This window comes from Cynoglossus semilaevis, chromosome 1 (assembly GCF_000523025.1).
Source record: "Cynoglossus semilaevis isolate Cse_v1.0 chromosome 1, Cse_v1.0, whole genome shotgun sequence".
Classification (NCBI taxonomy): Eukaryota; Metazoa; Chordata; class Actinopteri; order Pleuronectiformes; family Cynoglossidae; genus Cynoglossus; species Cynoglossus semilaevis.
The window spans coordinates 18,371,547-18,384,785 of NC_024307.1; the positions used below are offsets into that span (position 1 = coordinate 18,371,547).

The 13,239-nt window shown below is 42.8% G+C and overlaps 1 protein-coding gene across 1 annotated transcript in view; it reads left to right on the forward strand.

Moving 5' to 3' along the window:
• atrn (attractin) overlaps window positions 1-8,742 on the forward strand; it is a 52,469-nt gene extending 43,727 nt beyond the window's left edge. The window contains exons 28-30 of the mRNA XM_017037151.2: window positions 2,809-2,916; window positions 6,995-7,109; window positions 8,420-8,742. Coding sequence (XP_016892640.1) covers window positions 2,809-2,916; window positions 6,995-7,109; window positions 8,420-8,544 — 348 coding nt within the window. The 3' untranslated portion in view covers window positions 8,545-8,742. The remainder of the gene's footprint in view (window positions 1-2,808; window positions 2,917-6,994; window positions 7,110-8,419) is intronic.
• Window positions 8,743-13,239: the final 4,497 nt, after the last annotated feature.

Below are 13,239 nucleotides of genomic sequence, written 5' to 3' on the forward strand. Positions count from 1 at the left end.
TCTTTCAGTACTTTTATTTTCAAGTTTTTTAAGTAAATCTAGGAACAGAAAATCATTCTGAACAATCTCAAACTGTAGGAGGAACAAACATTATCTTTAGGGAAAAAAACATCCATCGGCCACATGGAGGCGCTCCTCCTTTGACAACCTCCAGATCTGAGACTAGAAACCTCATTATGGTTTTATTATGGCTGTCGTGATATTATTGGATGGAAATATAAATAACAACACCAACGTTTGTTTTATTGCTCATAAACATGATTTTTAATTGCTGACTGGCTCTGAACACACATACAGTACCAGGGTGCTGGGTGGGGCTGCATCCGTTCCCACTTTATTCTCTTTAACATGTGGTGAATAAAACAGTTCAGGACGGTGGGAAATGTTTGTTATTTTGGGGCCAGTTGTTTTTGTTTATTCGAGGTTCCCTTCGACTTTTTGACTCTTCTCTTCTGAAGACGCACTGAGCACAAGCTCTGGCTGTTGTTTTCTGAGGATTCACTGAGGACTGAGAAAGTTAATGTCCACTTTTTATAAACAGTCTGTGAAACCTGATGGAAGGAGTCATTAGAGAGGAAAAAAAAAACCCAAAAATCTCATTAAAGTGATGTTTGAGTCTGCAGCTGCTGGAGAGGCAAGACTGGAGATAACTCTGTGTGTGTGTGTGTGTGTGAGAGAGAGAGAGAGAGAGAGACAGGCACGTTAGATGTAACTGTAATTGACTTTGTGCATATTTCCATGAATGCAAATTAATTTCCTCTAAACCACACACACACACACACACACACGAGAACACTCAGGAACTCACACAGTTGTGGGACGTTGCTGCAGGTGGTGAGGAGATTAAATGAAATGCACTTGTGTAAACAGGCAGATCCATTAACATAAACAGTTCTAATATCACCACATTAAATCAGTTTATTAAGGGATTACCTTGAACAGTCCTGGATGGAACTGTTTGGATCAGTCTCTGCCATGGGCTGCATAGCCAGCTACCAGGAACAGTACTTGGAACCATGTGCCTTTTCAGTGCAGGAACTATTATTAGAAAGTGTGTTGGTTCTTCAGGGACCTGGTACTATTATTATTAATATTTACACCTTGAGCAGTTACTGTTCTAGATGTGGAGGACTATCAGCACGTGCAGGAACTTTGTGGGCAGAGAAGGTCTTCTCTTCTTTCTTCTTTTTCTTTTCTGAAAACTTTGGTGCATGATGAAGACAGAAAAGTCACTGACGAACATCAGCCATTGGTGCATGATGAAGACAGAAAAGTCAGACCCACTGACGAACATCAGCCGAAGATTCTGAAACATTCACATATGTTTTTATCTCATCTAAAAATATCTCTAGACTAATGAACTTTTCTACCCTAAAATAAACCATATCATGTCGTGTTCGTTCTGCTCTGAAGCCTGAGAGAAGAAGAGAAACATCTCCAGCATCCAGGCTCATTAGAGAGGATGGAAATATGTTTTTTTTTCTTCGTAGAAACTCAGCTCTGTAGAGAACCTGAAACCCCTGCAGCTGATTGACTTTTAGAGGAATCGTGCTTAATCCACATTCCTGTAGAGATGTCAAGGAGGAATCGATACCTGCTCCGTGTCTGCACCTGAAATATGAGGCCGCTGCGTCGGCCCAGCAGTCGGGTCGCATCAGTCCTGGACACAGATGCTCCTGTGTCAGCAGAGAGTCTCCTGGAGAATAAAGTGTTTTGGTGAAATGGTTGTTCAGGTTGGTCGGTAATAATGTGGTTCTACAACACAACAAGTTCAACAAGATTTCAACAATAATGTTAAACATAATGATTTTTATAATTGATATTTAATGAGCCCGTTCCCTGCTGGCCAGCAGTGGTATTGTACCTCGACCGCGTGAGAAGGTTTTGAATTCTGTATCAACTCTGAGGATCACAACCTCAACGCTGACCTGGTCTTTGATCTCGGTCATGTGACCCTGTTGTTGCTACAGAAATGTCAGGTTTGATTTCCGCTGCTGTGCTCTTTAGGTTGGTCTTTATCTTCACTGATGAAGCACTGATGTCTCCGACTAATGAGCTGAAGGTCGGGGACCGTGTCCACCTGCTCCACCTCCTCACTGCTGGACGTCTGTGTGTCTGATGAATGTCATCATCAATACTCTGTTTGTGGTGACTGAACATCTGAACCTCTGTCAGACTCCACGTTTGTTCTGCTGCTCTGGTTCTGAGCCTTTGGACTTTTATCCATAGAACCTTGGCTGCTTTAACAGCAGCATCGTTCTGTTTACTGTGGTTTTCAACGCTCCTCCTCCTCCTCCTCCTCCTTCTCCTCTGCCTCTTTCCTATACTTTTCCTCTCCTCTCATAATCACCTCCATACTTCTCCCTGCTTGGCCAAGGTCCAGGATATAAATCAGAGAACAATGAGTGTGTTGTGCTGGGCGGCGGTGGAGGAAACCTACTGCAGTCAGAGTGTGTTTACTCATACTTTAACAGTTCTTTTTTATTTCCATTCTTCACCAACTTTATGTTTATTGGAACCTGACTTGTGGAAACAGCAGCAGCTGCAAGGGTTCGTTCAAGGCCTCCATTAAAACCTGTTTCCTCCTGGAGGCCGAGTCAGGTTCCTGCTCAGAGACAACGAAGAATTCCAAAAACACAAACTAAACTTGTTAGATGGTGTGGGATGGGACAGATCGTGTCTGTGTCAGACTAACACTCACAGCGTGTGTGTGTATGAGTTTCTGTGACAGACGACACACACTACTGACACTGGTCGGACCTCCTGTCTGTGACTTCCACAAACCTCCTCTTCCTTCTCTCCCCACAGCAACTCCTCAGAGAGATGCAGCAGATGGCCAGCAGACCCTTCGCCACCATCAACGTGGCCTTGGAGACAGACGATGAGCCTCCCGACCTGATTGGAGGAAACGTGAAGGTGAGCGTTGACCTCTGACCTGGAGTCTTTAGAACAGAAACCTTATTTTTAGATTCCAGATAAATCTTCAGGCTGTGGGTTCTCCTCCTATTCTCTCTGTTTCTCCAGATGTTTTTTTTTCTCCTGTGTTTTCACTCTTTACCCCGATTGCAATTTTTATAGCGTTCATTTGTTTCACCTCTCCTGGCTGACACCCTCTCTCCTCTCCTTCACTAATTGATCATCTCTGCACTGATCCTATCGTCTGTTTCAGGATTTCTGCTCTTATCAGTCAGCTCCTGTGTGTGTGTGTGTGTGTGTGTGTGTGTGTGCGGTCTCCATGTTGATGTGGGCGTCAACATGTGTTCACGTCCTCTTCCCCCTCCTCCATCTCTGCTGTACCTTTTCTTTTCTCTTCCTCCTCCACATCCTGTGTTCCTCTTCCTCTTCCTCCTCCTCTTCCTCCTCCTCGGGGCAGTAATAGCTCTGGGAGCACAGATCTCATTTAGATCTCCTGCTTTAGAGCTCCTCCATGCCTCCAGCTGCTCAGACAGTGAACCCCCTCTCTCCAGAGCAGAGTTCCCCTCTTCTTTCCTGCTGTTTTATCAGAATCCACAGCGCAGGTGGATGATGTGTGGTGGGGGGGAAACATGGGGGGCGGAGGGCGGCTGCTGCACGCTGGGCTGAGGACCTTTAATGTTGTAGGACCATACAAACCTATCTGAAGGTTACAGGAGGACAGACATCATTGACTCACCGTTCTCTGCAGAATCAGGGTTCAGGCATTGAAGGGTGTTGACATGACAAACAGTAAACAAGAACTCTCTACAGAAGAAGAACAGTTCCATCTCCTGCCTGAAGGAGTAGCTAGCAGCAGCAAAACGGATGTCTGTTATTGGTAACAATCGGATTGGTTTAAACTTATCATTTATTCTTCAGCTGTTTGAAAAGAACGTGTTCACAGTTGTAACACCAACTGTTACAGTAACTGTTACAGCACCATGTTTAGCAGCAGCATCAGAACCTACAGAATCACTGTATGTTTTTGATCATCCTGGTCAATTTACTTCCACACTCTTCTAGAAACTAAAATTCTCCAGTGGCTTTTTACTGAACTCCTCCTATCAGTACCAGCAGTCACAGGGTCTGACTTTGACTCTGGAAGTAAAAACAAAGATGAATACTGTGTGTGCACGTGCTGAGCTAATTACCAGAAGTAATTGAGGTGAACCTTTAGCTGCTTCGTCTGGACAGTTTAGATAAGTCTCTGGAGGAGGTGGGCCTCAGAGAGGAGGAAGTGACGGCATCTGCTGAGCAACCTCGTTGGCATGAAGGTTGAGAAGAAGAAAGATAATCAATCACCTTTAATTGCAGCCAAGGCTTTGAAAAAACAGAGAGAACAAAAAAAAAAGTAGAACCCCTGAGCAGTAGAACCCTGCAGCACCGATCCTCTAGAGGGGTTTGAAGAACTGATATTTGTGTTGCTTTTCATTGTCTTTTATTAACAACAAGAGAAGAGTTTGTCAGAGCTTCAGGACCATGGACAGTTCCAGAGAACTGACCCAGAAACAGCAGGAAAAATGTTGTTGGTCAGACTTCAACTCTCACTCACTCACCACTTTTTTATTTTTTTATTTATTATTGGTTAAATCCCGTCAGTCCAACACAGGAAAGAAAAACATTAAATTAAGATCAAATTCATACAGTTTTTGTTTGTCAGAAATACTTTTTCCAGAAGAAGAGATAAAACCTGCTGAGATGTGGGAGTGCGGCAGATCAACCAATCACAATTAAGCACTGGAAGGCAGCAGATGAGTGGTTTGTTTTCCCATCAGGCTGCAGTGAAACAGCGTTGTGTTCCTGTGTGAGGACTGAGTGAGGAGGCCTCTCCAGCAGCAGCGTTTTCATGTGTTTCCACACCACAGAATCTCATTAAGAGAAGAATCAAAACCATGACAAGTGTTCCTGATCAGCAGGAGCTGGAACAATAACACACTTGGATAATTCTCCCCCTCCATCCCCTGAAGAAGGAGAAGATGAAATGATCATTTTGGCCTTGAGATGAAGTGGAGGAGCCAGGATGAGGCAGATCCAGACTCCAGGCCTGGTTTGGCCCGGAGCAGAACGAGTGTAGAACAGAGGAGAGAGCTGTCGGTGAAGGAACCTCGAAGAGAGCAGATTGGTACGGTGGAGTGTCTCAGCTCAGGGCTGGAGTCAAACCCAAACATGTGTATCTGCAGCAGCTCAGTGTCCGCTCTCCTCTCAGTTTTAGGGGTCTGTGTTTTAGGAGACGAGATACTAAAGGGACCACCATGTATTTAGTTTTAGTTTGTTTATCCTCTTTGAAGGTGGTAGAAATACTGTATTGTTTTGTAAACGTTATCATTATATTAACAGCTTACCCAGAATTCAACCTGAGACCAGGCTGTTGTTAGGCAGGTGTGGAGATGTAGGTTCTGTGGTGGAAAAAGTCTCTTCTTCAGATTGACTTGAAACAAACTGCTCTGTGGTTTTTCTTCTTCCTCGGTGGAGTGTTTACAGAACAAAGGAGAGAAGAGAAATGTTTTCTGTCAGAATTGACTTGAAAAACAGTCAAAGCACAACTGTGAGGATTAAACACACACCCACACACACACACACCTGCACTCAGTCAGTCAGTCCCTGTGCTGAGTGTGTGACAGGCTGTGTATGAAAGCTGGGTCTCAGAGACAGAGTAAATGTGGGAAATGGGTCAGAGCCTGAATATCATTAGTGGTGTGTGTGTGTGTGTGAGAGAGAGAGAGAGAGAGTGTGTGTGTGTGAGAGAGAGACTGAGACCCCAGGACCTTGTTCCTGCAGCTGTTTGTTGAATCTCCTGGTTTTAACCTAATTAGTTTATCACTGATTTAATCTCAACATTTTTTTAAAAATGTTTACCAGGAGAAAAGTCCATTCTTCTTAGACAGAACCACCCTGATTAACTACAGAGTCCCTGGTACTGTTCCCAATTGGTACTGGTCCCTGCTGTAGAACAGCAGATGTTGTCAGCTCAGTTGTTGTCCAGGGTCTCCTTCATTAGCTTCTATGTAGATGTTCTATGTTCTATGTTCCTGTTCCCTGTTCTCAGTTCATACAGTGAAAACACTCACTTCCTGTTGCCTACAGTAGGTCCTAAATATTACAGTCAGCATTTTTCTATCCCATCAGCCATTGCTGCTGCAGCAGCTCTGTTATTCTTTAGAACAGTTTAGGTCAGGCTTTTTTTCTTTTTTTCTTTTTTTTCATAAAGCTTCCAGGGTCAGAAAGTTCTGACAGGGCTGGACACAGTCACGACGTTCACAGTAGGAGACACTGACTTGTACTGTAGGTGTTGAAAACAGTGGCCTAGTTCACTGTCCTGCTTCTGGAGTCACACTGAGAGAGAGAAGCTGCTGCTGCTGCTGCTACTACTGCTGCTACTGCTGCTGCTGCTGCTGCTGCTGCTGTTGTTGTAGCTGCTGCTGCTGTGGCTGCTGCTGTAGCTGCTGCTGCTGCCGCTGCTGTAGCTGCTGCTGCTGCCGCTGCTGTAGCTGCTGCTGCTGCCGCTGCTGTAGCTGCTGCTGCTGCTGCTGCTGTTGTTGTAGCTGCTGCTGCTGTAGCTGCTGCTGTCCTGTCAGCAGAAGCCAGTGACTGTTGTAGAGCAGTATTTACTGGTCCTCCTCAGGTTAGAATGGTGGAGTGTATGAGCAGCAGTTTCTTGTTCTGCTTCTGTAGAGTCCACTCTGTTGTACAGGCTGCAGTGAAAGGAGGATAAAAATCTCTGCTGTACAGCAGCAACACTTGATTCCACCCTGAGCCCACACTGCACACAGGCTGCTCTGTCATGAAATAGTGCACACTGGGTTTTTGAGGAGGAGGAAGAGGAGGAGGAAGGGGAGGAGGAGGCGAGGGATGTGGTGGTGAGGGTGGGATCCAATTTACGGCGGCAGATGAGTGTGTGTGTCTCAGCAGGGAAAGGAAAGTGTTTTCTGGTTTTTCCTTATTCTGCTGACACCAACAGCAGTGGAGAGAATGTTCACAGACTCACTGAGAAGCTTCTCATCTCTCAGACTTTGTTCTTTTTCTTTTCTTCTCCTCACAGTCGGTCCCTAAACCCATCGCCCTGGAGCCCTGCTTTGGAAACAAAGCTGCCGTGCTCTCCATCTTTGTGAGGTTACCCAGGGGCAGCGGAGGCATCCCTCCTCCAGGACAGTCTGGTAAAAACAAACTAATTCTTTTTATTTTTTTTAAATCTTCTTTCACTTTAATTAAACTTTTTCACTTTTAGCCCACAGTTGGATCTTCTAACCCAGAACTTTACGTCCTTTAACCCTCCTGTCGTCTTCAGCCCACGCCCCTTACTTTAGTGTTCCCGGTCAAAAAAGTCGTCAAACACGACAGGTTAATTTGGCCTCAACTGGGCCACGTTAGTGACACAGAGAGAAAAGACCCAAATGAAACATTTAAAGGAAACAGAGACATGAGTCACAAAAATAATGAACAGACAGAAAAGAATATTTTAATCAATAAAAATGACTAAAATCAAAACAAAACAGATGCAAAGGAAATGTTAAAAGCTGAGTAAGCAGATTCATTTGTTTGAACATTTGTTCCAGGTGCTGTCATTCACTCATCAGAACAGAACCTTCTCCCCTTCAGAACTCATTCCAAACCTCCCATTTCTCCTCCTCCTCCTTCTCCTCCTCCTCCTCCTCCTGCTCTTTAAACTGTCTCCATCCCTGCCACAGTGTGACTCCGGAGATTGTCATCATTTTGCCCCAGGCTCTCATTAATTACCACTCAAATGCTTAAGTCATTAGAGAGAGAGAGAGAGAGAGAGAGAGAGAGTGTTTCCCTGGAGCAGCGTCAGCTTCTCTTCAGCTACCTCCCTCCTGTTCTCCTCTTCTTCCCCTCTTAAAAAACTTCTAAGTTCTTCCGACCTTCCCGTGGTTAACGAGATGTGATGATCCTGTGTGGAGATGTACACACACACACACACACACTGAGGGTCCTCGACGCCGTAGGTTGAGGAACTCTTGGACTCTACTACAGAGAAAAAAGATGATTTTTCAATGAACCGCTGTTTGCTCTGATGTCTAGTTCAGAAGTATAGTATAATACAATGTAAACACTGGACTGGGTTAAACCAATCTGGGGGGCGGGGCTGTTGGATGGGGAGGGCAGCATGTAAAACAGAATGATGACACTTCAAACACAATCGACGTGCGATCCAGCAGAGAACGGTCCAAGCGGCTCGTGTTGCTTCTGGCAGTGAACACTAATTCAATGAATGGAACGTTGTTGTTTGTGAATTTCTGTCCACATCATTCAACAACAAATCAGAACAAGGTCCCCAGCTGAGTCTGTCTCCAGAGAAACACTCTGCTGTATCTGGATTAATAAGAAGAAAGAAACGACTCCAAATAATAGTATTTGGGATTGGATTTAAAACACACTTTGAATATGTTCATACACTGACATAACTCTGTGTGTGTGTGTGTGTGTGTGTGTGTGTGTGTGTGTGTAGGTCTGGCTGTGGCTAGTGCTCTGGTGGACGTCTCCCAGCAGATGTGCGTGGGCTACAAGGAGAAGTCTGGAGGTCTGAGGAACCGTAAACAGCAGCCCACAGCACAGCCCTCCACCTGCATCTGACCACGCCCCCTCTCTGCTACGTCACTCACAAGCTCCGCCTACATGTTCCCCAGCCCCTGACTGCTATTCCACCAGCCTCTCTGCCCTGACCCCTCCTCGCAGCAGCCCCGCTCTGATAGGCAGCAGTGCATGCTGGGACACAGGACCGTAGTGATGGGTGGAGTAAAGCGAGAACTTTTCCTCCAATTATAAGGAAACTGTTTCGGAACAGGGGGAGGGGGGGGGGGGGGGGGGGGGGGGGGGGGAGACGATGTAGGAGCTTCTCCATTTTCATTTCATCCTTTAAAAAAAGAGAGAAGAAAACCATTTGTGGTCACGGCCTGGTGACCGTGGTCTGCTGCTAGAAGAGACAACTAAGAAGATCCACAGACTTTGTTGCTTTTTGTGTTGATGAGTCTTTTACCTAACTTATTTTTTCTTTTTTTTTTTCTGAGGCAGAACAAACACCCCCCCCACACACACACACACACACACGAACCTCAGCTGTGATGTTTCTGAGGCTGTGACCTGTCTGATAAACATCTTCACTGATGCTCTGATGTTCTCGCTCTAAGACCTTTGTAGTCCGTCACTGAAGGTTCGTCGCAAAACAGTCGTCGGCTGCAGAACATTAATCATCCTGGACACATCTGCACTGTTTTTCTGGCCTGTATCTAATGTAGTCCACTGCGGTTGGCCGGTCGACTCTGGGCCCTGGACTGACCACACTTGTTAGCTAACGCTGAGAAGCTGGAGAGGAGAACAGAGAAGGTAGAGGTGGAAACACCGTGATGTTTCTTCAGCTTCTCTTTGACTGAACCAGAGAAAATCTCATCAGTGTCTTTCTGATCTTCATCTTCTTCTCTGCTCCTTCCCTCACACATCCTTGGCCTCTAACTGCTGCTGCGTCTGAACATCATCATCATCATCATCCTCCTGATCATCAGCTGGTGGCCAGTTTCTTCCTCTTTTCTTCTCCTCTCGTCCGAATCTTTTGTTCCATCTTCGCAACCTGGACATTTTCTTCTCTGATTTAAAAGCAAAAACCAGAGAAACGCTGCCTGTGTCACAGAGGAACAGTTTTCAACAAGCTCATTTCAACACCTGCCTCTGTTTAGTTGAGTAGAACCGATGAATGTGTGGCTTTTAAAGGCCACGCGGAGCAGAGTAGAAAGTTCAGAGCAGGAACCGTGGATGGAACTGACCTTCTGGGGTTCTACTGGAGCAGGAGGAATGGACAGCAGCAGAGTAGAGGAGTCAACATGCATGTGAGGTCACTCCCACATCCACAGGTGGAGGACTAAGGTCTAATAAGAACTGTCAAAGGTTGTTCTAAGGTAGCCTCGCCCCCTAACTGTAGTATAACAAACATTTATTGGAGGGTGTCGAATAGAAGTCAGAATTAAAATATCTTCTTAAAAAATGAAAACAACTTCCAATTAGTTCAGACACGTACATGTGCTGTGAAAAAAGTCCTGGTGAACATGTCCATGTCGGAGTCCACGACCCAGATGTTTTCTTGACAGAAAACAGAGTGGTCTCCTGTGTCTCTACATTTATTTATTGAAAAGGAAAATAGCTGGAGAAAAGGAGGGAAAGGGAAAATGAACACATTTGACTCAAATCTTTGCACAGTGCCGTATGTGCACGTTCTTCCGTGCACGTTCTTCCGTGCACGTGCCCTTGTTATCATCAGCCTCTCATTTGACCTTTTTCAGTCGGTTTGTTGTACACTGTTGTGTCAGGCTTTTAATTTCCTTTTTCACTGCTGAACATTTGATAATTTTCATCAACACCAACAGAACAAACTCCTACATAAAGTCACATTCCACTTTTTTTTTTTTTTTAAGTGTGTGGGAGTTTTATTTTTATCATCTCCACTCACCTACTCTCCCACTCACCTGTCACCTTTGCTCACATGAGCAGGACTTCACTGTTCTACCCTCTGACGGGGAGCCAGCCTCAGTTTGAAGGATTTTTGTTTTCCCACCTCAGTAGATGAGAAGACAAACGGGAGCAGGAGAAACCACACCTGTGGTGGTCTGTAACAGACTGTTCTACTGAGAGCGTTTGAGAGTCACAGACTGGAATGGACTTTAAATGGACTCTAAACTCCAGGTCCAGTTTCACGTCCAGGGAACGTTCAGCTCCAAAGGAGTAATGTCCAGAGAAGATTCACATTCAGAAGAGACTCAGAACCGAGCAAGGTCTGAATATTTTTTTTTCAGCTCAAAGATCTCTAGCATCATCTGACCTCTGACCCTCTGATTCACAGAAAAGATTTGTTAAGTCCAGAAAAAACTGAATTTCATTTGATGACATTTTATTTATTTTTGTTTTCTTTGATGTTATTTCACTTCACACAGAACAGAAACTGATTCTGTGAAGGAACAAATCTCCAGACTGCAACGATCAAACTGTAGAACTACACGTGTATATATATTTTTTTCTGTTCGTACATGAATGTAAAGAGCAGCTGAAGAAATGTGTGAAATGTACCTTTAACTGTCATTGGCTCCATCAGACCCAGGAGCTCAGGTGTTCTGTGCAGGCAGAAGTTCCCTCAGCTTTCTTGACTTTCTGCTACTGTTTCCACAAAAACACTTCCAGCATTTATCTCTGTTTAAACATAAAAAACAAACATGAAAATCAAACAGATTTGGGTTTTGGTTCTGTTTCAACTTCACATCAGAGAAGTGTCTGCGATTCTCACACACACACACACACACACACACACACGCTCTGTGATTGTGAGTTTGTACTTTGATCTGACAGACAGACATTCTGGTTCTGGTTCTTTTTAAATTACTTGTGATCCCACTCCAACAACAGACTTTTCTCCACTCAGAAAAGCCAGAATCAGAACTCAGAGTGAGAACAAGGCTGAGGATCAGAACCAGAGTGCTGCTCTGAGTGAAACCTTATTCACTTCTTTCTGTTCAGCAGCTGTTCTGCTCTGTTCTGTTGTAAATATGCAGAGAACGTATTGTGAAACAAACTTGTGAAAATATTTTTTTTTTTATTTTCATTCATGGCTTTTAAATATGTGACCCAGCAGATTTTTAATGTACAGATAAAAAATAAGGAACAGAAAGTGAAATGACTAATGTACAGAAACTGCAGAATCTCAGCACTTTTCTCTGATTAAATGTGACAAAAACTCAAACAACAGTGATTTCTCTTTTTACTCCAAACTTCAACTAAACTTCTTTTTTTCTCGTCAGGGTATCAAAGAAGACAATGCAGTACAAATATTTGGCCCTTCCCTTGTCTACGGTCTTTAAATATAAGTAATTTGTTAGAAACTACTGCATCAAAATTCAGCTAAAGGTTGAACAGCTCCGTTAGGCAACTGGACATCAAGTTTTTCGTTAGGTAACTGGACGTGAAATTTCTCAAAGAAGACATTTCACTTCTCATCCTGAAGTTCGGAACGGAACCGACTTCAACATTGACCATGATCTGGATGACTGAGAATCTTCATAGACAATCGCCTAAAGGTTAACTTTTAAAATGGGAGACCATGAGAAAAATGGTCAGTTCCTGATTTTCATCTCACCCTGACCTAAGTGTGAATATTAGTGCAAAATGTGTGTGTAAATAGAAGTGGGATGTTTGGTGTAAATGTAAATCTGACTAATGGGGTAAATGTGAATATAAGAGTTTACACAAGTGGGAACACAAGTGTGCTTGTGAATGGATTTAAGGGTGACCATGATTGTAAAAGCATTATTAAGAATCTTTTTGGAAAAGTACCAATTTTGTTTATAAATGGTTAGAAAGATGTTTGTTTAAATGTTTATTAATTGTATGTTTCAGATTTATTCATTTTAAAATGTAATTGTGAAAATAGGAATTTTCTCCGCGTACCACTGGAGAGCACTCCTCAGTTTGAGAACTACTGAATTAGAGCATTTGGAGAATTTTTTGGGGGGAAATCCTAATTTCACCTGTTGTCTGGTCAGACAGTAAAATATTTTGATGAAATATTTTGGAAAGAAAAAATTCTAAATTTTACATTTTCTGCGTTTTTTTTTAATCAAATCATAGCATTTTGAGAGTTTTTTAGGAAAATTCTTTTTTTAAATTTTTCGGTAACAGTTTTGCTTGGAGTTTGCTTGCAGTTTTGGTGAGATGGTGAAAAATTTTGAAGAAAATTAATTGAAAGAAAATTCTAAATTGTCTCCTTTCTGCATAAATTTTTTTTGGAATTTTTAGGAAAAATCCTAACTTCATGTGTCAAAGTCCTCACACGGTAAAAAAAATTCACAATATCTTTGGAAAGTAAAAAACATCTAAATTTTATATTCTCTACAAGTTTCTTATCAAATTGGAGCATTATATGAAAATTAAAAAAAAAAAAAATGGGGGAATTTTTCAAAAAAATCATAATTTCATGTGTCATGGTCAGAGGGTAAAAAACAAATTTTTTTTTAATTTTTTTTCAAAATGTTATCTTTGTCCGATGTATCAATCATATTAGGTCATTTAGAGAATTTTTTTAAAAATTTATTTTCTAAAAAACCTGTCAAAATGAACTTTTTGTGTCATTTCCGGTCAAAAACTTAAAAAGTTTGACAACAATTTTTATAATTTTTTTTTTTTTAAATAACATCTTTTTCTGCATTTTTCTCATAAAAGAGAACATTTTTAAAAAATATATTTCTATAAAGTTTCCTGTCAAATTGTGAACTTTTTGTATTTCTGGGACTTTTT